At 33.3% G+C, this 27,711-nt stretch overlaps 2 protein-coding genes and 1 long non-coding RNA gene across 4 annotated transcripts; 1 reads left to right on the top strand and 2 right to left on the bottom strand.

Annotated features, from left to right (window-relative positions):
- Positions 1–1,690: 1,690 nt before the first annotated feature.
- On the bottom strand, positions 1,691–4,367 carry LOC100243693 (putative receptor protein kinase ZmPK1). Its single transcript, XM_002283004.5, has one exon. It carries the CDS (start codon positions 4,279–4,281, stop codon positions 1,882–1,884), a length of 2,400 nt encoding a protein of 799 aa, XP_002283040.4. The 5' UTR covers positions 4,282–4,367; the 3' UTR covers positions 1,691–1,881.
- Positions 4,368–13,776: 9,409 nt separating this feature from the next.
- On the bottom strand, positions 13,777–15,173 carry LOC100243698 (transcription factor MYB44). The gene has a single exon (XM_002284979.5). It carries the CDS (start codon positions 15,004–15,006, stop codon positions 14,065–14,067), a length of 942 nt encoding a protein of 313 aa, XP_002285015.1. The 5' UTR covers positions 15,007–15,173; the 3' UTR covers positions 13,777–14,064.
- Positions 15,174–21,745: 6,572 nt separating this feature from the next.
- On the top strand, positions 21,746–22,950 carry LOC104882532 (uncharacterized). 2 transcript variants are annotated; one of them, XR_009465117.1, is made up of 3 exons: positions 21,746–21,948; positions 22,030–22,217; positions 22,498–22,950. It is a non-coding gene; the product is annotated as an uncharacterized LOC104882532 (long non-coding RNA). The 2 variants fall into 2 exon arrangements; XR_002028845.2 differs by having other exon boundaries at positions 22,030–22,950.
- Positions 22,951–27,711: the final 4,761 nt, after the last annotated feature.

Genomic DNA, 27,711 nt, shown 5'->3' on the forward strand with positions numbered 1-27,711 from the left:
CAATGGGCCATGGGGAGCAATGCTTGCTTCACCCAATTTTTAAAAATTCATTTTTAGTAATACAAAAAAATTTATTGTATGAAGTATTGATGTTATTATTATCTTTTTATATTGATTTTATTTTTTATATTTTTTTTCCTTAGGATTTTCTTTCTTTTCACTTTTTCTCCCTCTTTTCTTTTATTTATATTTTCTCATAATCAAATATCGACTTAGAATTTAATTGCAAACAAAGTGTTATGTAAACAATTAATATGGTCTTGCTATTTTGCTTTTATGGCCATTAAATTTAAGGACTTTGTGTGATGGCAATAGGGTGATTTTTTTAAGGTACCTGTCCACCCTGGGCTTAAAATTTAAATAAATAGGTTTGGAGCAGGTTTGAGTTTTTTTAAACTCAAGACGAGTTTGGATATTGTCCCACCCCAATCATATACAAAATTAATTTAATTTTTTATTTTTCCATTTTTAATAATAATAATAATAAAATACTTTTTAATAAAATAAGTTATAAAAAATTATAATACTTTAATTATGTATATAATATATATATATTTATATAATTAAATAATTTAAAAAAATTAAAAAAAAAAGTTTAAACAAAGCGGGATAAGACAAGTATGAGAATTTCTCATACCTATCATACCCTGCCTATCACATTTAATTTTTTTAATAGAACAAGGTTACAACATGGGCTACCTATTCTAAACCTGTCTCATTATCATCCCTACATGTGTTTGCATGTATATATGATACAAGTGGAAAGTTTGAACTATGATATTGAAAATTCAATTCACCATTTATTTTGTAATTATACATCCAAATATAAGCATGGAAAGGGGCGAATTGACATAATAGAAGGCCTAACTGCTCATGTTTTGTATTTATTTAAATTAATATTTATTAATCATTTATTTATGTAATAAAAAATTTGTAATTCAAAATTTGATTTTACTAAGTGAAGTACCTGATGACCAGAACTGGAGCAACCTAAAGAAAGAGAAGAACAAAAAATACACCACGACATATCCCAAAAGCCTAATGGCCCATCCCCTAAAAATACTAGCTTTATAATTATTATCGTAAAAGAAAGAGATGAACAAGTGATTTTTCGTCATATAATGTTAAAAAATTAAAGTATTAATTTTTTTTTTCTACTGAAAATAATTTAATTTCATATTTCTAATTGTTTTTTTTTTACTTTATGTCACTTATTATTTATTTTTAAAATATTTTTACTAAATTTAAAAAATAAAAAAAAATTAAATATTAAAATTAATCTATTGATTTTTCTTTACTTAATAAAAATAAAATATTTAAAAAATAAATAATTTAATAATTAATATTATTAAACACTATTTAATTTTAAGTTAAATTTGGATTTAAGTCTAAAAAAAATACCACTTAAATGTCTTCATTGCAACGATGGACATTATTAACTCTACTTTTTTATAAAATCTTTTATTTTAGGAAATTTTAACTTCCAAATGAAGTAGTTACGAGAAAAATAACTATTGTGGTTGAATTTATTTGAAATAAATAAACCATAAAAAAAACACTTGAATGGATTAAGGACCGATTTTTTACGCCAAGGTGGTGGTGATATATTGATTTGAGTAAGAATTTTATAATTTCCCAAAAGAAAGATAAAGAGGAAAAGCAACATTTATTAAAAGATAGATACATTAGAATATCATATTCAAATTTAGTATTTTTCTTTTCTCTTCTTTATAAAACTAAATAATAGAAATCAAATGCTTTTACCAACTTCTCATACTGCACCGTTTCGTTTTTCACTTCATCTAATTTTACCTTCAATTCATTTTTTTCCCTATTTTATTTCTTGAAACATGTATTCACTAAAACCTCTGTACCAATGTTTCAGGACATGGAGAGGAAGCCATCCTGCTCCGGCCTGTCCTCCGGGCACATAAGCTTCTCAACTATTTGGCTCATCGTGGGTCTTGAGTCCCTGTCTCCCTTCACACATTCCAAGGCAACTCCAATCAGAATTTCCATCTGGCGCATGTTGCATTCGCCTTGCATCACAGGGTCCAGGATGTCTTCAATCCACGACCCCCTGACACCAATCCTATTCATTCGATCCCTCACCCATTTAATCAACCCAGGCTGCTCTGTCTCTCCTTGGGCATCAGTATCGGGGATAGCAGATGGGCTCTTCCCTGTCACCATCTCCAAAACCACGATTCCATAGCCATAAACGTCTACCTTGGAGGTTATGGGAAGGTTGAATACCCATTCAGGAGCCATGTATCCTCTGGTTCCTCTGACCCTCGAGAAACTTGAATTGCCAAGCCCTCCTCTGTTACGCAGTTTCGACATCCCAAAATCTGCCACTTTTGGCTGGTAATTAGAGTCCAAGAGTATGTTCTGAGGCTTTACGTCACAGTGCAGAACCCACTCCAAGCATTCTTCGTGTAAATAAGCTAGGCCTCTGGCCGTGCCAAGCGCTATTTGGAACCTCTTCTCCCAATCAAGAGTATTGGACGATAGCTTTTGTGCCAAGGATCCATGTTCCATGTACTCATACACCAACAGCCGGTGCTTCCCCTCTATGCAATATCCCCACGTCTCTATTAAGTTCATGTGATTAAGCCTTCCAATGGTGCTCACTTCTGCTAGAAATTCTGCTTCTCCTTGATTGGCTTCTTTGAGGCACTTGATTGCTGCCACTCGACGATCAAGCAATACACCTTTATATACCATTCCTCCACCTCCTCTTCCAATCTCTTGGGTGAAACCTCGCGTGGCCTTCTTCAACTCTGCATAACTGAATCTTTTAAACCCGTTTGCAGCGAGGATGTAACCTTGCATAGTTGAGACTGGATCATGGTGTACCCTAAATAGGAAAAGCCATACCAGCAAGACAATTGCCGTCTCTAGAACTCCCAGTCCATAGGCAAACCATAGCAAAAACTTCAAAAACTTCAATGTTGTATCTAGCTGTATATAACGAGTGTTGCCTGAACAATTTATGGTGAATTCTTCAAGGGGATCATATCTGGGAAAGAGACTAGCTTTAGGCAGTTTTAGATACAAGGTTTCAGGATAATTTGGCGAACTGAATCCATTAAGCAAGAGGGCCACTGGGTAACAATTGTAAACGCCGTCCCCAAAATTTAGCAGGAAGGCCTTGCATTTGCACAACTGTAAGCATAGATTTTCACAGCTTTCATAGGTGTAATTGGGGTAGTGACCATAGTCATAGCCGTAGAGTTGAACATGAGGGAGTGGGAAGAAGCCCACCTCAGTTTGGTTACAAGCGATATCAGTTTCTGGTGCGCACCCATAAGACCAGTCAGTTGAATTTACAATCTTGAATCCAGGCATGCAAGAGCATCCTCTGCCATAAGCAGGGGTGTAACTGCAGAGACTGTTGGGTCCGCAGATGCCATGAATCTGGCATGGTTGGGAGATAGCCTGCCATGAAACCGACCAGGTTCCTCTCGTTTCTTCTAGACTATACATTCTAAGATTGCCATCGAAATCGAGGGTCAATCTTCTCTGAGGCCCCGCACCAAAATCCGCTGACCGAAATTCCAAATCATCTGATGCTCTATAATAACCCAAAGAATCGAATACTGCGATTCGACTGTTGTTGTATGTGCTCCTCGCAGCCTCCCAGGTCACCCGGCTTGGGTCTGGCCAGTAGAGGCTGGAAACCACAGGACCATTGAAGAGAAGGCGGATGACGTTATCAATGTCAAAAAATAGCTTATAAAAACCAGAAGAATAGTTGCTTTGGCTTCTTGATGAGATAAGGCTGGTATCTTTTGTCAGTATCTGGTGAGGAAGAAGGGTATCTGTGGGTGAGTCAAAGCTCTGCCAAATCACCGTCTTCTCCCAAGCATATAGAACAAGATTGCCGGTGTTAAGGAGCTGTAATCTCACATACGAGGTTGAAACGGTGTTGGTCATCCAAACCATGATTTTGCCAGCATCAGTTAAGAGGAGATTGCCATTCCTCAACAAAGAAAGCTTGGAGCCTCTACCGTTGACCGGTTGGTCACGGTTCGCCATCCAAACTGTGGTTGCACCCCATGATTTTGTGAACCATATGGCGAAGCAGAAAGTGTTGTAACTGTTGTTGCCGACCTGATAAAACCCAGCAGAGAATATACCATTTGCTGAAATGAGAACATCATTTGATTTCTCCACGGAAAGAGATGAGCCTTCGCTCAGAGTATCATACGTTTCAGATGAAGATGGATAGAAAGTTAATAGCAAAGCCAAAACAAAGAAACCAACTGTCCTATCCATGAGTTTTGGGATATGGTTTATGTGCTCTGTTTCCTGATCAGATATTTGCAATGGAGAATGCAAGTGTATGGTGCTACCAGAGTTTAGAAAATAAATGTTTACATCATGACTCCTTGACTGGGTGAACGGGGAAAATTTACATTGCCCCTCGGGCCAAGTTTTGCTTGCGCCATCGTGTTTGGTTTCTAAAAACATTTCATGTCAATGTCAAAGACTCAAAATAATGGGATGAAGACCCGGGACTCTTTGACTGGCCTGGTGGCCTTCACGAGTTTTATTTAGTGGTGACGTAAAACTGGGGTCTGGTCTGATGTTGATTGGCCCAAGCAGGGAAAGATCAAATGGGAAACGACTTGTGGGCTGACTTTCCATGCACCAAGGAACACTTCATAGAAATTAATCGAGCCATTGAATTTCATAAGTTCCCTCTTTGCAGAATTTTGAATATTTAAAAAGAATCTTAATTTTTAAAACCTAAATTTATGGTTAATTTTTAAATGCTTAATTAATGCGATTCAAGGTGTAAAACATTTTCTTTTATTGAATCAAGATTTAATTTAAAATAAAATTGTTGGTATTGCTCCCTCTTTTTTCTCTTTTTCTTATTCAATCTCTATTTATAGTTTCACAATAGTAGTTTTCTTGCCACCTTTGTGGGTCAAGAGGAACAAATGCTAAGAATTGTATTCATCTGCTTTCTTGCAACACTCACTAAATGTAATATTGTAATAAGATATGGAACCTGATTTTGATTATGTTGGTATAATTATTGATACAGTTGATGTCTCAAAGTCATTTTGGCAAGGACTTTCAGGGTATGGTCGAATCAAGCTTGTATAACTATTAATTATTAATATGGTTAAAAGATTTCTTCGACATTTTGGTGCTCATATAATTAATATTATTACAGCTGAGTCCTCCAAAATCCCATTTTTCTAATTTTGACTTTTCAAGGTATGATAAGCAAAATTTAAAAGGTTGTGACTCTTTAACATTCCCTTTTGCCACATGGTGCTTTAAGGTTGCTTTCTATCATTTCTCCAATGGCTACTCATGGGGAGCGGACATTAAAACCTGTGAATCGATGACAACAATTTTTCTTCTTTAGAGTCTCTTGTTTTTCCCTTTGCAATAGTATTTTTCTACTTAAGAGGCAACATCGCTAATTGGAGTATAGTTATTTACTCTATGCCTTATTAGGATCTTGATTTTAGGATTTTTCGAACCTTGATTTTAGAATCCTTGATTTTAGGAATCTTTTTTTTTTCTCTTCACCGTTTTTCTCTTATTTTGCATCTTTCTTTTTTTGAATGGTAACTTCTTGTATATATATGCATGTAGAACAACAGAATAAATATGCAAAAATTTTGTCATTCCAAGTCTAAAGTTTTCATGGTATCAAAACGCACTTGTTCTTACATTTTTCTTGTTGACCATCTCTGTCACTCTTACATTTTTCTTCTTGTTCTTTGTTTGCTTTTCACCATACAAATGGTTCTACTAATCACCAGAAAATAGATGAAATTGTAGATAAAAATAATTTATCTCATCTTCATTGTTCTGACAACCCAAGATCCATGATTGTACCCTAATCTTTGACTGGTGAAAACTACTCAACCTAGAGCAAAGCTATGCTTATGGCCTTAAGTGCAAAGAACAAAGTAAGCTTCATCAATAGATCGATGATGAAACCTTCTTTAATGAATTCAACCTATGGTCTATGGAATTGCTATAACAACATGGTAAAATCTTAGATCCTTAACTTTTTACCTTAAGATTTAGCCAATAGTGTCATTTACATAACTATAAGAGCCGAAATTTGGTCTAATCTCAAGGAGCCTTTTTTTAAACTCAATGCCCCTCATTTCTTTCAAATTGAGAGAGATATTATCTCTTTAAGACAATAACATTGTTTTGTTGTTACCTATTAACTGAAAGCTTTATGGGATAAACTTACAAATTTGCTATTTTTTCCCACATGTACGTGTTCAACAAAAAAAAAAAGTGTTGGCAGATTATTAATAGCAACATCATCTTATTTAGTTCTTAATGAGTATGAATGAATTATATTTGTTATACATGGACAAATTCTACTTATAGACCCTCTTCATAATTGAAACAACTATATTATCTCATTTTACAAAAAAAAAAAAAAAAAAAGGGTCAAGGAATGTGGTTGTGATAGGACAACCAAGCATTGAAACCATGCCTTAGTAGCACAACAATTATATCATATGGCAAAGAAACCAAATAATAAGGATCCTAAGTCACAAAAGGAGTGACATTTTTGCTCCCATTGTGGTTAGGTTGGACACACAATTGACTGATGTTATAAGTTTCATGGATACCTTCTCAAACATCATATTCACAAAGAGACTTCTCAACCTATTGCAAATCAAATAAGTCAACAATCATTTTCCATAAGCAACACTTCTATTACCTCTCCTTTCATTATAGAACAATTCCAACAACTCTTTGCTCTTCTCAAGCCTCAAGTCATGACAAATCAAGTAGGTAGTGGCTCTTCCACTACTCAACTCTCAAGTATTTGTTTAAACTCTTCTTTTCATAACACTTCTTAGATATTAAATAGTAGTGCAACAAATCACATTATGAGTTTTATTACCCTTTTTTCTTCCATAACATCCACTACTTTTGCTACTATTAAGCTTCCTGATAGTAGTCTTACATCCATAACCCATATTGGTATTGTTTCATTATCTTCATCTCTCACTCTTCATAATGTTCTTTATGTGTCTTTATTTCTTTTTAATCTTATTTCAATTAGCAAGCTCACTCATTCTTTAAATTGTTTTCTCACTTTCCATTTTAATTCATGTCTTATCTAGGACTTTACCTCAAGAAAGATGATTAACAAGGGTGAAAAATGCAATAGATTATACTATTTTGTTTTTTAATCATTATGATATTTGCCCACTTGCTAAGCAAACACACTTGCCCTTTCCTAGTAGTTTTATCAATACCTATGCAATATTTAATATTATTTATTGTGACATTTGGGGCCCCTCATCATACAGAGTTTATTTAGAGTGCAAGATTTTTTGTAACCATTGTTGATTATTACAAACATGTGACTTTAGTCTATATAATGTCCCATAAATCTAAAACACATCATCTTTTACAATATTTCATCAAGCTTGTCACCAATCAATTTGATCAAAAGGTTAAGAAAGTTTGATCTAATAACGGGAAAGAATTTGCTATGACTAGTTTGTTTCAAGAGAATGACATTTTTCATCAAACTAGTTATATGGATACTCCCTAACAAAATGGGGTTATTGAACATAAACATCACCATCTTCTTAATGTTGCTCATACTTTACATTTTCAAGCACACCTTTCTATCCAATTTTGGGGTGATTGTATCCTGATTACTACATATTTGATTGATAAAACCTGATCATCACTTCAATTCGCCCATACTCTCTATGTAAAGCTTTTTTTCTAGAAAACCCTCATATCCACATTGAGTTTTTGGCTACCTTTGTTATGCTTCTACTCATGTTTTAAAGAAAACAAAATCTAATTCACGTGTCAAATGTTGTGTATTTATCAAGTATCCTTATGGTAACAAGGGTTGTAAATTTTATGACCTCAATAATCACACAACCTTTGTTTCACATGATGTAATTTTTCATGAAAATAATTTTTTCGTTTTCTCATGTGTCTTCTACTCCTCTTCCACATTTAGTTCTTTCTTTGCCACCACCAGAATATTATTGATTTTTCTTCCTCAAATGTGTCACCACCATCTAATCCTCCCTCGTCACCTATGTGTCTCATATTTTGTATTTTTCCTTTTTTTTATATGGTAATTTCTTCTTATATATATATATACACACATGTAGAACAATATAATAAATATACAAAAAAATTTCCATTGCAAATCTAAAGTTTTTATTACTTTTTTGCTTAGTCTTGAAAGTTTTATTGTTTAAGGTTTTATGAACAAGTTGCCTTTAGATCCTTTTTTTCTCCTATTTTTTGCTTTATTTTATCATTTATTGTATTATTGTTTGTTTTTTTGTTTTTGGTTTTGTATTTTTTTTTTCTCTTGATTGGGAGATGTGGGAGGCTTTTTATTATCTTTCTGTTTGTTCTCTATGTTTAGTTTTTTCTTAGGAAAACAAGTTATTAAGCACTTGGGAATTCTCATATCCTTGAATGTGTTTTTTTTTTCTTTCTAGCATGCCTTCATGCAACCTATAACTTGATTTTCTTTGTTTAGGTTAGAGTCATCCTATTATTGCTTGTGCTCATTTGTACCTTAAGCTTAAATCTGACTCTTATGAATTTGTCGTATATATTCTATTGAAAGTATGTCTCTTTGGTTGATCTCAAAGTGGAAGTCTCTTCAAACTCAACATGATCAAAAGGAGAGGCTATGGCTCTACTCAATGGGTAGAACAAGTCATTTACCAGGAAAAGTAGTTTGAGTGGAGAGGATTTGAAATGTGGATTAACCTTGCTTGAGAGCTTGAGAGCTTGAGATGCAAGAGCCGGATTTTTGTCAAATTTTTCACATTCCTCAGGATATCGAGCTTAAGCTTATTGAGGATATGAATGAAGCATTAGACACTACTCACCTTGGACCCAAATCTAATTCAACATATGTTGTTAGAAAGCATTTTAATATGGGCCTATGGCCACCTCTTCCATTGTTGGTTTATCAATTTTTATATTATTTCCAAATAAACCAAATTCATGTTTATGCCGATGTAATTCAAATTTTGAGGGGTGCATTCCTTCTTGATTATTTGTAGGGGTTTGACATTGGATTAGAGGATCGATATCCTCTTCACGTACATCATCAAACTTGATTCTCATAAGAAATTTTTTTTCTATCCTTGGATCTCATTTTCTTCGACTTGTAATTGGTATCCCTCATACAAGCAAAGGGATAATAGGCACCAATGTTATTATATGTAGCTTATGGGTAGGGACATCAATGGAGTGGGTTAGAGTTGGGTTACCCATTTCCTACTCCAACTTGATTATTTACATTTATTCTCATTTTGAAACCGAGCATGGCAAGTATTAAAATTTTTCATACTCTTCCCATTCAATTTATTTTTTATTATTTTTAATTTTTAATTTTATTAAAAAAAATTAATTAGACCAAAAATAAAATTAATTTATAAATAAATAAAATTATAAATTTTTATAATTTATTTTTTTGAGATGTAGATTTTTATTTTATACATATTAAAATGAAGAAAATGAAAAAATAATAATTAAATTTTCGTATATATATAAAATTGGGGCAGGTGAGGTGGAATAAGGAAATACACAAACCTACCTCGAACTTGACTAGAATTTAAAAAACATTCTCTAATCTGCCCTTAACCCAAATGGCGCAAATTGCGGTATTACTCGGTGATGGTTTCATGATCAGGATGATATTCAGAATAACACGTTTTGTATTTCTAACTTCCATCACCCCGCATTTGTTATGGCACTTGCAGCCACCCAAGGTTTGTATTTCTAGCAAAATCTGAGTAGAAGATGTATAAATGGATGATCTCCGTAGGACTTCCTCTCTGAGTTGGTTCATCTTCTATATGATGGGCGTTGCCACCCTTCCCTAATCCCGCTTCCTCTAACTAGTTTGTTGGCTGTTTTGACTCAAACCACGACTAGATTTACATATTTCTTGATCCACTTGAGACAATGTCATAATGTGCTGCGCAGTGGCCGAAGATCATCTTCCAACATGGATTGCTGATTAGCTCTTTCAAATAACTTATCTACTGTTTAAGGTAATTTTAATAAAATAAGAGTTCGAGAAAATAGTGTTTGGTAAGATGGCTTCCTTAAGAGCTTTACATGATTGTGCCTCATGCTGATGCTATCAAGTTGTAGTCTGAATGTGTCATGAAATCCCGGGTCATCTTAACATTAAAAACGGTTGGCTACACATTGTGAGTTTCAGGGCAAAATAGTCCTTTGCTGTAAAATAATATAAGTTTTAACCCCATCGTAAAACTTATGTTAAGTGAGATTTCGGTTTTTTTTCTTTTTAAATTTAAAATTTAATTAAAAATATAAAATTATAAATTATTGTTAAAATTAAAACATATAATTTAATAATAAAAAATTTATATATTTAAACTTAATGATTTAATATTATTTCAATAAAGATAAATTGATAAATTAACAATCTTAAAATAATAAAGTTTTATAATATATAAATAAGATATAAAATTATATAATTTATTAATTTAAGATGTTTAATTTGTTGTATTTTTAAGATATTAATTTATTTGTATTTTAAAATATTTATCTTTATTGAAATAATAGTATTATTTTAAATTTCCATATATAGATTTTTCATTATTTTAAAACATATGTTTATAATTTTATGTAAAAAAAATACCTTGAAGATACATTTCAAAATTAGTTAATAAAATTGATTAAAAAAAGTCTACTACAAAATCTAACTTTTAATAGTTTCATCAAAGTTACAAAAAAAATACCTATTAAACATTTATATAGTAAAAAAAAAAAACGTCTCTCCCTAATTGTAACAGGTAACACATGCTATATAACTTAAATTAATAAATTATACAATTTTATATCTTAAATATATAATAAATTATCTTTATTGAAATAATATTAGACCTTTTAAGTTTAAATAGAAATTTTTATTATTATTAAAGTATATATTTTTAACTTATTTTTAAAGTAAAAAAAAAAAAAGTTAAATGAAGCCCCAATTGTTATTCGAGACTTCAACTTAATGTTACGATGGTAATAAAAGTGCTACTTTTAACATAAGTTTTGCTGGGGGGCTAAAACTTATATTGAAATGGTTATTTTGCCCCACAACTCACACATTGCTTCTGTCTGAGCACAGGTAGTGATCAGTAGCAAAGGTCTCTGATAGCTAACGAAAGTTATAGGCGAAATTTGTTGGTAAACAGTACTGGGACCATGACAATGTTAGGCACACTAGTAAAACAAGAACTGTTTGTAGGGCAAATGATCATTTCCAATTTCCGAAGTCTTGGCAAAAGTACATCAGGTAATAGAAAGGATCCACAATGCCCTCATACATAGTGAACTTCAACATAAAGAAATGTCCTGGAGAATCATGTTGCAAGATGTGTTGAGGGAATGGTGTAGCAACCATATTATGGAGGACACAGAAAGCAGAGGTAGGCAATGACTCTGTCACCGGCTTGAACTCCATCTCATAATGAGAAGATGTATCCGCAGAAACCCGAAATGTCATTTCCCGAATGCTGTGGGGGAGTCGGTTTATCAACACATGAATGTCCCTGAATTCCAACCTGAGCCACTAGTTTCCGGATATAAGAAAGTCATCCTCGTTTAGATGCTTGTAAGCTCCATGGACAGGGCTTGCTGCATTGGATCCAACATACGCACCAAGGATTAAAAAATCAAATTATTTCAACAATCTATCATCTGAAATTTTGCATATTGGTTGGGCCTTTCAAAAAATTTAAGGGTAATGTTAGGACATAGAATAAGTCTCCCGTGTGAAAGTAATACATTCTGCACCACTAGGGTAGGTTTGCCTTTGGTAATATATGTAGTCTGCTTTACTTTTTAAAACATCCATATAAAAATACGAAATATTTAAATATGATCCTTTAATAAGTAAATTAATTTTAAATATCTTATGTTCAATTTTCATTTTACAGATTGTTCAAAATATAAAAATCATTATAATAATTTTTTGAATGAGTGTTACTTTATATGTTTTGTATAATATAAACATGTAAATAAAATTAAAAAATAAATTATAAATACATCATTATTTCTTTTATTTTATTTAATACATCCAAACTAAGTAAATCAATATAAAATATATTTTCAAGTTCAGGATATTATCACTGAATAATACAAATTATGTCATATATATATATAGACATATATTTGTTTTTAATTAAAAAAAAACTTTAATATGTATTATTACTTGTTTTATCTTTTCCTAAAATTTTTTCCAATATTTTTATCAGTTTTTATCAATAATCTAAGAAATAAGTCAAATGGGCCATTTCATCTGCATAGCCCCAAATAAATCGAATTTATTTCTTAAAAATTGATTTTCATATATTTATTTTTAGTTTTTAATTTTTTTTTTTCAAGATTTAAGTTTTATTTTGTGATTTTCCTTCTGACAGGTTTGCCTATCATATTTTTCCTTTCATTGGTCCAATAATAAAGGGAAGGGGGAAGGGCAACAAAATTCTTGGTGAATGGTTCGAAAATTAAAAAATAAAAAATGCCAAAATTCAAGGTTGCCAGCAGCTTAACAAAGCAGGCATGACATGGAGTTGTAGGCTGTGGATGCCAATTTTTAACATTTTGCAGCATCTTCTACACTGATAATTGAGCAAGCTGTGTTGCAGAGCCGACCTTTGGGCTCCATGGATGCCGATCCAGCCCAACCTCGCATCCACCTTGAGTGTCTATTCATCAAATGGCCCAGTTTATAAATAAAAGTCTTTACTCTAATTTAATATAATTTTTAGTTAAAAAATATTAAGTCACTAAATTAATTTATCAAACATATTTAATATATTTAATAATTTAAATTAAATAATTAAATTGATTCATCAAGTACTTTCAACATTCTTAAACTGAGCGACGAGGTGTTTGGCACCATCACCATTCGTATAATTGATTTTAATGCTCATGTGGGGTTTTGTAACTCCCAATATCTTCATACGCTTATCACCTGGTGTAATGGGTACTATGACATATTCAATGATATTTAGGGAGCTTATCCTCTCTTTTCATCAATCTTGCATCACCCATCTTCCCCAAAATTATATCAATAGGTGCTTGGAAAATACTAACATCTCCTTAGAGATGATTTATATATATCGCCTAATGGGGGTTTTTGGTTGAGGCAGAAGGGGCAAAATGTTTAGTTAAAGAAACTCGTAGAAAGTGCAGTTTGGTAGAGAGAATTGACTCATCTTTTATGGGTCCTAATATTTTCAGTTTTGTGAGCATGATTCATTTAACCTAAACTTCAAGTTAGTTAAGGTATCAAACAAAATCATGCAGAGGACCCTGCTGCTTTTTTTGTTTCTGGCTCTCAAACAAAATTCAAGTTTGATTTTTCTTCCCCTAAAGATGATACCAACAGAAACGGTTGTGTCCTTTCTGTCTGCCAAAAGTTCCAACAATTTCTGGGAAATTTGTTTTTCAAAAACTAGAAAACACAACAATCAACTAAGAGAAGTCGTAAGTGATGTCCAGCTACCCACCGAATGACCGACCCTCCCCTTGCATTTGCACCGTCCGCCTAATAAGCCATGCCCCATCCCAACAAGTGGGGGCCACATGCCATCGACGGCTACAACACTGCTCCTCCCATCACTGTAGATACTAACCAGATCTTTAGTTTTAGTTTTCAACAGGTTCCGCATTTAGTTACCTGAATTGCTGTGTTTTGGGCACAAAGATATAAGCATGCTTTCCCGGGAAAAAAAGTCGTCACCGAATTTCATTTTTCCCCATTTTTTCGATTTTCTATTGAAAAGGCGGTTGCTTCTCAGATTCTACCACCAACCACCATAGCTCATTCCTCTCATTAACAAACCCTCTAGATTTTCTTCCTTCCCCGTCTTTTCCACTGTACACTACCAAAATTATTTGTATTTAAGAAGGAAAAAAAAAAAAAAAAGGGAACAAGATTTCAAAAAAACACAGCTTGTTTTTTAAATATCCCGATTCCCTCCGAGTCGACTCATCGCTGCAACCATAGGTAGGTTGTTCCTTCCTCTACTCGATTTTGCCAATTCCGATACGCTTCATCACTGCGTTCCAAATAGCTTCAGTCTGCAAACACAGACCATTTTGCTCCATGCCCGACATGTAGTTCCTCACTTCCTTTCTGATCATTTCTTGCATCACAGCCAAGAATTCGGGGGTGAAGAAAGGTTTCTCCGACATACCTAAACCCAACTCACAGTTCTGGATGTTTCGTGGGGATCCAGGGTTTTGTTGCAGCTGTACAGGCGGTATCGCCGGTGATTGGAGAATCTGGTTTTGGATTTTAACATGATCGGATCCTGATAAATGATTTGACACTTCGCAAGAATCGGATCCAGGGAGAGAGAGACTGAGGGATGTTGGGGGATCGTTCGTCGATGAGGCGGCCTCGATTTTCTGAGTAGGTAGAACTATGGGACCGGTTCTCGGCACTGGTCTATAAACAAGCGATGAAGCCATGCCAGGAGCACTGGAATCACTGAATTCGGACCCCGAAGGACTACTTGGGCTAAGATTATGACCCGAAACCGTTGTGCCCGCACCCACACTAGCCGATCTCTTAAGAGGCGGTTGTGCATGCCCATCGGCGATCATGTCCTCCGTTATAGACGAGCATTTCCGCTTCAAAGTTGAATTCCAGTGGTTCTTTATGGCGTTATCCGTGCGACCAACGAGGAGACGAGCAATCGTCGCCCATTTGTTCCCGAACCTCGCATGGGCTCTAATGATGGTCGCGTCCTCCTCCGGCGTAAAGGCGCGGTGCTCCACCTGCGGAGAGAGCTGGTTACACCAACGCAGCCGGCAAGACTTGCCGGACCGCCCAGGGATGGATTTGCTGATCAAAGACCAGTTCCTAGGGCCGTGCTTCTGCACCAGTCTCTGCAACGCTTCGTCTTCCTCGGGGCTCCAAGGACCCTTGATCCGATCTAAATCTTTCTTGGAAGACGCCATGGATTGAGAAGCCTAAAACGCCTACACGAATTTGAGCCCTTAACTCTTAACAAAGAGAGGAAGAAAGGAGAGAGACTGATTTTTCCTTCTCAGCAGAGGAAGTGAAGAAATCTGGAGGATGAGGGGGGTTGAGGCCTCACCTTGGTATGAGGAGAGAGCATAGAGGAAAAGACAGTGAGGCATATATATACGAAAGGATAAGGATGACTGGCTGAGGCGGTTGCAGTGACCGGTCATAGCCGTTGCGAGTGGAGGATTCTTCCGGGCAAAGGCAGTTACTAGCAAACAGCTGTCACCGGACACGCGTCGCGCTGGCGACGATCTACGTCTACGCATAATTACACACTAAAATCTCGGTATTTTAAAGTTCACCGACCGTTTTGGAAGTTATGAGGGAGGTTAAATTAGAAATGGGGCATTTATAAAGGGCTTATAGATGAAATTTTCAAATTTCTGAACTGAAGTGTACGGTTGAAGTGAGTGAGGGTGAGGGAGCGGACTTTGACTGAGCCAGGCTGGAGAGCATTTGGTGAATGATTTTAAATTTTTATGCAATATCAGAAAAGGACGGGAGGGAGTGGATGAGCTGGCACTAAACGACAACGTCTAGTAGCAGAATCAGGGGACGAACGGTACTACTCTTCTGTCACTCCAGCCTGTAAACCAGCCACTCATATGGCAACGCCTAACGGCCTTCTCTTTACTGCCACGTGCCGGTGGGTCACCCCTTTCTCTCCGTTTTCCTAAACCGACTCCACCGTTTTACCTGCATCATCTCTGTTTTCCTCCTTTCACCTTCCAATTTAATTCGCATTCACATCTTTAATCTTTTTAATCGCTTGCTATTTTTATCAATTATCATATTTTGTTTTTGCAAACTTGTGTTCAAATTAATTTTTAAAATTCAAAATACATTAAGACTCCGGACTTACAAATTTAGTTGATTGTTTATTTAAGAGAGTGGGATAATTTAAATGTTCTTTTTTCTTTAATCATAAAAAAGTCTAAAATAAAAGAAAATATAATTAAAATTAATTAAAAAATTATAAATTTTTAAAAATATAAGAAAAATAAATGAAATAAGTTATATATATTTTATTTATTGGCTACCATTTTCTCTCAAATTTTTTCAACAACCAAGCATAATGGAAACATTTAATAGATCATTTGGCTCCACCTTATTGCTATAGTAATTAAAATTGTAAAATTTAGAACTAGCCATGAAAACATTACTTTTTAAATTAAAATTTAATAAAGTAGAAACGAAGTATCATTCTAATAATCTTGTAGAACTCTCATGATTTCTTTATCATATATGTTAAAATTTGTTAATTAATTTACGTATTTTTTTATTGATTTTTACTGGTATTTTTAAATATAACAGAAAGGTATTAATTAGAATAAGTAAGTAGGTTTTACTTGAAAGTAATTTTTGATACAACTAAAAATAAAAAAAGGTGTTTAACAAATCAATTTAATGATTTAATATAATTTAATAATTTAATTTAAATTATTAAATAAGTTATGGATGTGTGACAAAATTACTTAATATTATAATTTAAAATTGTTTTTAATTACGGTTTAAGGCTTGTATCCCTTTGGCCTTTTAAGGCCGTTGACTATTCTCCAGGAGATTACGTATTAATTGGCTCCTCCTTCTCAATGTTGAACACATCTGTCTGCCACTCACCTCTTTCTGGTTGCTAGATTAGCCACCATTGTTCTTGCAACATTGCAAGCAGCTTTCCCGTGTTAGCCATTGCAATTTCATTTTCTAGATGCAATTTCTGTCGTTTACAGCATCCCACTCTATTGAACCATTGAACATTACAGTTTTTAAGAAACAAAATCTCTTCATCATTTCTTCTGGAGGAATATTCTTATGTTCTAATTTCCTTTTCCTTTATTGTTTGTTTTGGGCTTGGTCATTTTTAACTCTAGCCTTAATTTTTTTAAACCTATTTTTTCTAACACCTCAGTTGATGAGAAGTGCATAACAATTTCAGTATTTTTGGTCACACTAGATTGTTATGTTGAATACCGTACTATTTAAATTTAGGTCCTACATCGGTATACGGCATTTAATATATTTTAAGACTTAGTAAAATGGCAGGATAAGAACAAATATCAAGATCAGGTATTTAATGTATTTTGAGATACAGTAAAAGAAGCGATAAAAAAACAAATGTGAAGGGGAGTCATGAGTGGTGTTTGCAGGAGGGCGTAAGTATAATATGTTGGAAATGACGGTGGAGAATGGAGATAGGAGAAAAGATGAGTAGTGAGAAAAAGAATGAAAAGATATATGCGTAGAAACAGAAAAAACGGAAAAGAGGAGAGGAAAGCAACAAAAACAGAAAACAGAAAAGGAGGGTGAGTCCTTATCTTCAACATGCAGTCGTTTCGCCGGGACAGCTGTCTCAACTTCTCCCTTCCATACATGCCTATCTCACGTGCCACGCGCTCTTCTCTCTCACCTAACTCTGTCCTTTGCTCGTACCTCCATGTTTTGAGCATGTCCTCACGTGACATGACCATCCCTTCCATGGCTGCACCCTCTGTCCCTCGTGGCCACGCTCCTCATGAGCCAGGGTGCCACAAGGGCTTCACCCCCACCCACCCAATTAACGAAGTCAAATTATTTAATTTTGATTTGGTGATTAGGCAGAATATTAAGTCACATGGTGTGGAAGAGCGGAGGATGTTTCCACAATTGATTAAAATTTGCAGGTGACGAATAAAAACAAAAGTTCCCGTTTCCAAGTTCCAAGACTCTCAAGGAAGGGCAAGGCCGACGTTGCATTATTAGAGTCCACAGGCGCAACACATAAAATAACAAGGAATTGAAACACACAGGACCGCAAAAAGAATGATACGTCATTAAAATAAAATATCGGAGATTAGGCCGCAGAAAGTAAAAGTGAGCACAGATTCTCTCGCACCAAGTACATTGTTCCCATTAACAAATGTAGGACTGGGGATGGTACTATAATTGCTGTTGGGACACTGAATCATTGAATGTAGCACCATCATAGCTGGGCATGGTCGTCTTCGTCTTTCATTAATTAAAACAAATAGGGTCGTTAAAAATCTTATGAATACCTAAAAAAACTCGTTTGAAAAATATATTCTCGTTCATTCATCGTCTTCAGAAATTCAGGATGAATTATGTAGAAAAAAGAAGAATAGGAAGGGGCCTCCATTGTATTATTGGTGTGTCACCTGTAGCGACAGCCATGCGTGTCGTCCAAATGAAGTGCGTGGGTGTGTAGTGGAATGAGAAGCAGACACGTAGACACATCAATGGCGACCAAACATCCGACACGGCAAGCAAAGTGATGACTGAGTTCTGCCACGTATGCGGAAGTGGGCCAGGAAGGAAATTCGTCTGTTTAAGAGTGACGTGGCAGATATGGCATAGGGGGGAAGGACCATATGGCAGATATGGCATAGGGGGGAAGGACCATAGAGAGCCGAGAAGCCGTTGTACTTTGGCAATCAGGTGCCACGTCCACAGTTGCCAGCTATAACCCACTTCCCGAATCCCAAGAAATTAAGAAGATAATAATCGTCTTTTTATTTAGCGGGGGATGGCGAAAGGTGGGTGGTGTGGTGGGGTAAGTGACCATGATTTTCGCTGCATTCAGCCAATGGTACGATAGGAACGTACGCTTGACGTCTGTCATCCTGTATTAGCGTACGGCACATATTAACTGTTGCTGGCCTATACGTAAGTCGTGTCCAAATTTGGGTTCCGCCTCGGTCTTTTCACCCACTGAATTTCTAGTAAAGTAGAGGCTATGGTGTACCCTCGACATGTAGCTCTGTGTTTAATTTGGGGGTTCAATGGATCAAGTCCTCATCCTGTAACGTCACACATACCGTCTTTTCTAGCTACCGCTGTCATCATTTTGATTTCTGTACTCCTCTGTATATCGTAAGTTCACAACTTTAAATCATCGCCTTTGTCATTGTATTTGAAAACGCATTGCTCACAAGTTCATTCAAAATTTTTAATCCTTAGAGAAGTACACTTTAAAGCCTTTAAAATTTCTCTCTATAGTTGTATACTTTTGCCAGCCATTTAGGAGAAGGTAGATATCTCAGTCATCTCCATGGTTAGACAACCAGATTCTCACTCTGATATTTTGCAACCATAAATGGAGAAAATACAGCGTTGAATGACTGTAGATACAGGTAAAGACATATTCAACATCCTTTCAGGGGTAAAAAATTTTGAAAAAAAAGGGAAAGGTACAACAGATTCTTTCCCCTTATCAGAAACTTTCTTTCATTTTGGACACCTTTTGTAGGAAATACAAACCAACCGCACATGCCCATACCAGGCTTTAGATCAAGAGCTGTTATTGGGCACTTGCCTATTCCTTTTACTCTTTTTGAGGACATATAATTGCGCACCGTCCAATTCATTAGCCTAGAACTGAGTGCCCAAAAATATAAAAAACTCATGATCAAATAGGTGGTGGTATGCTGAACCTAACAAATTTTCTGTTAATGTGCCACCCAATTCATCACTTGTGGTTACTCGGTTGCACCCAATTTCTCATTAATTTGCAATCCACGCATAACTCAACTGTGGTGTCCTCAACACCCCCATTTCGTTAGATTTGATTCTGAATTTTGTCTATCAGATTGAATTGGTAACTAACTTTGAAAGTCATATGCGCAACTTGGCATGCAAGATCTGTCCCGAAGTAGGACCACGTACCCATCAAGCTTTATGGTTTTCATATCTAGCTAAGAATTTTTTTATAATAATAATAAAATAAAGGGGGGGAGTGGGGGATGGAACAGAAGCTGAAGTAGTGGGTGGACCTCGTGCTTCTCGTGCCATATTTTGAATAAAATATTCGTTGAACAGTTCTGGTGATTTAATAATTGAAGAATTGACCAGAGAAAAAATGGGCAGAGACGAAAGAAGAATGAGCTGTTGCAACTGTCCACTCGGTCTTTTAGTTATTTATCTGCATCAATCGGTTTTTTAAAAGGAAAAACAGACATCCCTATCCACGTAATTATTATAAACAGATAATGAACAAGTGGATTACAACTAACAATGTATTGATGTTGGATGTTTATTATAATGAAGATTATTGAGTGAATGATTTGTGGAAGCAAACAAAAGTCCATAGTTACGTCTGGAATTATATTACAGTTGGCGATGCCTCTTCTAGAATTCATTGCGTCTCGGCTATGTAAGGCAAATATCAAATGAAGGTCATGTCAAAGCGTTGGAGTCACATGCTTAATGGCTACGACATACTGGTCAATGGGTCTGCATCAACACCTTCATTCAAGTTGACCCATTTAAGATTAGGGCAAATTGAGCAAGTAAACGTGTTTTTATTTCTTTATTTATTTATCTTTTGACTGCTTCAAACCAAGGCACTACCCCTTCAATTCATTGCTCTGCCCATTAAGTTCTAATCTTAAAAATCAAGCAAATCCTAATATCTCTAATTAATTTGTCAATTTATCCACACACACAAATTGATTAAAAGAAATCTGTACCAACTTTTGAATATCCTTGCTGAAGCTTATAATAGAACCCATGCTGTTGTACTAAAGAGAAGAAATACTAGTGCCACCATAAATCTTTCTAAATAAGTCTTCTAATAATAAGTTGGACGACCCAAAATACTCATTACTCACTTATTTTGATGGATCATTTAATTATCTTAGTAGAGGAAAAATAATTTAAGCTCCGTTTGGTTAATATCTTTTAAATTAATTTTTTATTTTCTTGAAAATTTATATATATCTGACAATAAGATAATAGCAAAAAATAAAGTATTTTTAGAAAATATTTTTTAATTAATTTTTTCTTAATTTTGTTATGATTGTTTTAAAAAATAATTATACAAATATTAAAAAATAAAAAATAAAACATAACATATACTAATTATTTTTAAAATACATTCAAAAACAAAGAAACAAACAAATATTTGTTTTACAAAATAATAGATAATAATTTTCAAAAAAGTATTATAAAAAATTGTTTTTAAGAATTATTTTCAAAATAGATATCAAATAAGGTCTTAAACTTTGTTTTATAACTATTTTAAAACAATTTTATGTTTTTAAAAAAAATAAATTTCAATTAACTAAAAAAAGGTTTTTTTGTTCTTAACAAGAAAAAAATATATTCTTGAAAAATAATGGCATAAATATAAAGAATAATTAAAAGTAAATCATTATATATAAAAGTTATTTTTAAATATATTTAAAAATATAGAAAATAAGTTTAAAATATTTTAAGTTTCAAAATGCTTTTTATTTTATAAAACATAATGATTTTTCAAAAATTATTTTTAAAAACTGTTTTATAAAATCAAAACAAAATCATATCCTTTTTTTCGGAGATCTCTATCTTTTCTTTCCCAGCAGTCCCAAAATTATACCTATGCTATGCACCTGCCTTTTTATACTACGCTTGTGCCCAAAAATTAGTTCTAGCTATTCCCATCAATGAACTGACAAATCAACAATAAAAATGGCTCCATGAGAGCCGGACAAAGTGGAGTCCACAGCAATTGAGCTCATTAAAAGTAGTGTGAAGTCTCTTTTGGTAGCTTTTTTTTTTTTTTTTTGAAAAAAAAAAAATTGCCATCTAAACAGTAATTAAAATGATACCATTTTAATGCCGTTGGAAAAAAATATAAAATAAAAGGGTAAAGTGTGAACGTAATAAAAAGAAATGCGTGAAGAATAAGCAACGCGCCTCAGTTTTTGAAATACGGGATCCCGCTCCCCTTCTGTGGTTCCATTTTAAAATCTTCCCCAATTTGGACCTATGTTACCAAGAGAAAAAAAAAAATGGCGTCCGGTATAGGAATGATGGATTCTGCATGTTCTGTGAGTAGACCATTCTTTCAGGGATCAACTCGACTCTCAAGCTCAAATCTTTCCAAAATTGAAGAGGTTCCTTTTAAATTTCTCTTCTTTTGTTTAGTTTCTTCTTTTGAGTAAAAATTCTCACGGCAATGATGAGGGTTTCTACAGATGGCTGATGGTGCGATTCCATGTCAACTAATGGATCGATGCTATCCATCTAGATGTGCTGCCCATGCGTAAGGTTAATTTTGAGGCCAAGAAAATATATAAATGAGACGAACCAGAATCACAAGGTCGTTGAAGATGTTTCAGATCACCAGAGAGGCTCGCTTCTCTTCTTTATCCACGGAATTGGGGTTTTCTTTCAACTTCACTGACTATTTCATTTGTTTGTTAATTTTGAGTATCAAGAAAACTATAATTTTAAAGGAAAATCAATTCAACTAAAGTCTTATGCAATTGTTTTAACTGAATTGAGCTGAGTATTTTCATTTTGGTCGATTAAGCCATTACGCTTCTAATTTCTTGTCCTCCTTTTATTCCTCATTTTTTTTCTCTCTCATTGTATAGGATTCTTGCCTTCCTATTTGACTCTCTGATTTTTCCCGGTATTTTGTTCTTTACGGCGTTTCGCAGATGGAAGGAAGGCTTCTCCTCAATTTGGAGTTCATGCAGTGGATGAAAAGTAAATGTTAACAAGTAATCCTTACCTCATTGCTTTCTAAATTTTCAGTTTAGTGGAATTTTTTTAATTTTCTCGTGTAGGAAGTGAGTGGTATATTGGTAGTTTTGAGCATCAATCCCGCACATTTATTACTTAAAAGGACCCAATGAGGAAAGGCCAGGTTTTCTTTGTATGAAAGCTAGCTAGCTCCTAGCTCCTAGCTCCTAAGCAAAGAATAAAGGAATTTAGGCATGGACAGAAAAGACACTGTGAAAGGTCAGAATGCTGTATTGTTGAAAATTTGATAAATCCAGCTGATTGGCATAGTTATTTTTACTATTTGAAGTACAGTAGGCGCTTGGCTTTTGGAAAAAAAGAACATTATGGATATCTGTTAATAATAAATGTTTTGAGTTTCCATGTTACTTGCATTCCCTAGGAAAGGAATGGACAACTCCTCAGACGTGCAATACCTGCTGCTTAGAATGAACACGCTCGCTGTCTAGTTGTTGTCAATGAAAAAGATAAAACGAAAATGCCAGGGAATCTTAGACGCGGTGTAAACAAGTTTGGACTATTGAATATGTATGAGAAGACTTACACCCATAAACAAGTTTATAGGCGAAAATGTAGAAGTCGGTGGTGTCTTTTTTAGAGGTATAAACAAAATACCATTGATCACATTTTTTAGAGGTATATTCATGAAAAGTATGGTGAAATAAAGTAATCTTACATCAAAGGGTTACTTATGAGAACTTTTTAAGCATTTTGTAAATTTTAAAGAAAACATAGACGCGGACCTTTGATCACATTTCCATAATCCAACTAGATGAGTATACACTATGAACTTGGACTTGACATAGGCCCACAGGTGCATAGGCCTCACTAGGCAGGTGTGAACTTGGGCTTAGCCCACGCCTACATGCTTTGAGGCTTAATTGAAATATCCACCAACATGAAGTGGGGACTTTTCTCAATAGTACAGCAATTTAAAAAAGTTATGCTTAAATTACTGTACTGGCAGAAGTTATTACAAATATAGGGTAGTTTTTGCCACATAGGAGAGAGGAGAGAGGAGAGAGGGTGAGAGAAGAGAGGAAAGAGGAGAGAGGAGAGAGGAGAGAGGAGAGAGGGTGAGAGAGAGGAGATAGGAGAGAGGGTGACTGTAAAAAAAAAGCAAACTCGTCTCTTGAAGAGACGAGTTCCATGAAAGAAGAGAGGAAAGAGGAGAGAGGAGAGAGGAGACAGGAGAGAGGAGAGAGGAGAGAGGGTGTGTAAAAAAAAGTAAACTCGTCTCTTGAAGAGACGAGTTCCATGAAAAAAGAGAGGAAAGAGGAGAGAGGAGAGAGGAGAGAGGGTGACTGTAAAAAAAAAGCAAACTCGTCTCTTGAAGAGACGAGTTCCATGAAAGAAGAGAGGAAAGAGGAGAGAGGAGAGAGGAGAGAGGGTGAGAGAGAGGAGACAGGAGAGAGGAGAGAGGAGAGAGGGTGTGTAAAAAAAAGCAAACTCGTCTCTTCAAGAGACGAGTTCCATGTAAAAAAAAATATATTTTTTATTTTAAAAAATCCCAAATTTAAAAAAAAAAAAAAAAAATTCCAAAGGGAACTCGTCTCTTCAAGAGACGAGTTCCATGTAAAAAAAAAATTTTTTTAAAAAAATATAATTTTTATTTTAAAAAATCCCAAATTAAAAAAAAAAAATAAAATCCAAAGGGAACTCGTCTCTTCAAGAGACGAGTTCCATGTAAAAAAAAATATATTTTTAAAAAAATAAAAAATCCCAAATTAAAAAAAAAAAAAAAAAAAACACACAATTCCAAAGTGAAGAGACGAGTTCCATGTAAAAAAAAATATATTTTTTAAAAAATATATTTTTTATTTTAAAAAATCCCAAATTTTAAAAAAACAAAAATAAATTCCAAAGGGAACTCGTCTCTTGAAGAGACAAGTTCCATGTAAAAAAAAATATATTTTTTTAAAAATATATATATTAAAAAAAAAATCCCAAATTAAAAAAAAAAAAAAAAAAAAAACACAATTCCAAAGGGAACTCGTCTCTTCAAGAGACGAGTTCCATGTAAAAAAAATATATATTTTTTAAAAAATATATTTTTTATTTTAAAAAATCCCGAATTAAAAAAAAAAAAATTCCAAAGGGAACTCGTCTCTTCAAGAGACGAGTTCCATGTAAAAAAAAATATTTTTTTAAATATATATATATTTAAAAAAAAAAAAAAAAAAAACAATTCCTCAAAATTTCTAACAGACGAGTTCTCATCTAAAAAAAAATATTTTTTTTTTAAATATAAAATTTCAAGAGACGAGTTCCTTTAGGAAAAAAAATATATTTTTTAAAAAATATATTTTTTATTTTAAAAAATATATTTTTTATTTTAAAAAATATATTTTTTATTTTAAAAAATCCCGAATTAAAAAAAAAAAAAAATTCCAAAGGGAACTCGTCTCTTCAAGAGACGAGTTCCATGTAAAAAAAAAATTATTTTTTTAAAAATATATATATATTAAAAAAAAAAATCCCAAATTAAAAAAAAAAAAAAAAAAAAAATTAATTCCAAAGGGAACTCGTCTCTTCAAGAGACGAGTTCCCATGTAAAAAAAAATATTTTTTTAAATATATATATATTTAAAAAAAAAAAAAAAAAAAAAAAAAACAATTCCTCAAAATTCCTAACAGACGAGTTCTCATCTAAAAAAAAATATTTTTTTTTAAATATAAAATTTCAAGAGACGAGTTCCTTTAGGAAAAAAAATATATTTTTTAAAAAATATATTTTTTATTTTAAAAAATCCCGAATTAAAAAAAAAAAAAAAAAAATTCCAAAGGGAACTCGTCTCTTCAAGAGACGAGTTCCATGTAAAAAAAAAATTATTTTTTTAAAAATATATATATATTAAAAAAAAATCCCAAATTAAAAAAAAAAAAAATTAATTCCAAAGGGAACTCGTCTCTTCAAGAGACGAGTTCCCATGTAAAAAAAAAAAATTTTTTTAAATATATATATATATTTAAATTAAAAAAAAAAAAAAAACAATTCCTCAAAATTCCTAACAGACGAGTTCTCATCTAAAAAAAAATATTTTTTTTTTAAATATAAAATTTCAAGAGACGAGTTCCTTTAGGAAAAAAAATATATTTTTTATTTTAAAAAATCCCAAATTTAAAAAAAAAAAAAAATTCCAAAGGGAACTCGTCTCTTGAAGAGACGAGTTCCATGTAAAAAAAAATATATTTTTAAAAAAATATATTTTTTATTTTAAAAAATCCCAAATTTAAAAAAAATAAAAAAATAAAATTCCAAAGGGAACTCGTCTCTTCAAGAGACGAGTTCCCTGTAAAAAAAAATATATTTTTAAAAAAATATATTTTTTATTTTAAAAAATCCCAAATTAAAAAAAAAAAAAAATCCAAAGGGAACTCGTCTCTTCAAGAGACGAGTTCCATGTAAAAAAAAAATATTTTTTTAAAAATATATATATTAAAAAAAAAATCCCAAATTAAAAAAAAAAAAAAAAAAAAAAACACACAATTCCAAAGGGAACTCGTCTCTTGAAGAGACGAGTTCCATGTAAAAAAAAAATATTTTTTAAAAAATATATTTTTTATTTAAAAAAATCCCAAAGGAAACTCGTCTCTTGAAGAGACGAGTTCCATGTAAAAAAAATATATTTTTTTAAAAATGTATATATTAAAAAAAAAATTCCCAAATTAAATAAATAAAAAAAAAACACACAATTCCAAAGGGAACTCGTCTCTTGAATAGAGTTCGCTTGATGAATTGTTTTTTTAAATATTTTTTTTAAAAAAAAATTTGTTTTTACGAACTCATCTTAAAGAGACGAGTTCCCTTTAGGAATTATGAGGAATTGTTTTTTTTTTAAAATATATTTTTTTTTACATGGAACTCGTCTCTTCAAGAGACGAGTTCCCTTTGGAATTGTGTTTTTTTTTTTTTTTTTTTTTTTAATTTGGGATTTTTTTTTTAATATATATATTTTTTAAAAAATATATTTTTTTTTACATGGAACTCGTCTCTTCACTTTGGAATTGTGTGTTTTTTTTTTTTTTTTAATTTGGGATTTTTTTTTAATATATATATTTTTTTAAAAATATATTTTTTTTTACATGGAACTCGTCTCTTGAAGAGACGAGTTCCCTTTGGATTTTTTTTTTTTTTTTAATTTGGGATTTTTTAAAATAAAAATTATATTTTTTAAAAAATATTTTTTTTTTACATGGAACTCGTCTCTTGAAGAGACGAGTTCCCTTTGGAATTTTTTTTTTTTTTTTTTTTTTAATTTGGGATTTTTTAAAATAAAAAATATATTTTTTTTTACATGGAACTCGTCTCTTGAAGAGACGAGTTCCCTTTTTGAAAATTTTTTGGGATTTTTTTACATGGAACTCGTCTCTTGAAGAGACGAGTTTGCTTTTTTTTACACACCCTCTCTCCTCTCTCCTCTCTCCTCTCTCCTGTCTCCTCTCTCTCACCCTCTCTCCTCTCTCCTCTCTCCTCTTTCCTCTCTTCTTTCATGGAACTCGTCTCTTCAAGAGACGAGTTTGCTTTTTTTTTACAGTCACCCTCTCTCCTCTCTCCTCTCTCCTCTTTCCTCTCTTCTTTCATGGAACTCGTCTCTTCAAGAGACGAGTTTGCTTTTTTTTACACACCCTCTCTCCTCTCTCCTCTCTCCTGTCTCCTCTCTCTCACCCTCTCTCCTCTCTCCTCTCTCCTCTTTCCTCTCTTCTTTCATGGAACTCGTCTCTTCAAGAGACGAGTTTGCTTTTTTTTTACAGTCACCCTCTCTCCTCTCTCCTCTCTCCTATCTCCTCTCTCTCACCCTCTCTCCTCTCTCCTCTTTCCTCTCTTCTCTCACCCTCTCTCTTCTCTCCTCTTTCCTCTCTCCTCTCTCCTATGTGGCAAAAACTACCCTATATTTGTAATAACTTCTGCCAGTACAGTAATTTAAGCATAACTTTTTTAAATTGCTGTACTATTGAGAAAAGTCCCATGAAGTGGTCTTTTTGAGGCATGTTTACACCTCAGAACGACAAATTCGTTTTAAAAACATAAAATCAAACTTTAACTCCGATTAATCTTATTTGTGTTTTTTAATTTTTATGTACTTAATTTATTTATTTTACACACTTGTTAGTCATCACTTGACATA

The sequence above is a fragment of the Vitis vinifera genome, chromosome 18 (assembly GCF_030704535.1).
Source record: "Vitis vinifera cultivar Pinot Noir 40024 chromosome 18, ASM3070453v1".
Lineage (NCBI taxonomy): Eukaryota > Viridiplantae > Streptophyta > Magnoliopsida > Vitales > Vitaceae > Vitis > Vitis vinifera.

What these genes read in the sequence shown, in the direction of transcription:
- LOC100243698 (XM_002284979.5), bottom strand. Translation starts at nt 15,006, where the DNA reads ATGGCGTCTTCCAAGAAAGATTTAGATCGGATCAAGGGTCCTTGGAGC.
- LOC100243693 (XM_002283004.5), bottom strand. Translation starts at nt 4,281, where the DNA reads ATGGATAGGACAGTTGGTTTCTTTGTTTTGGCTTTGCTATTAACTTTC.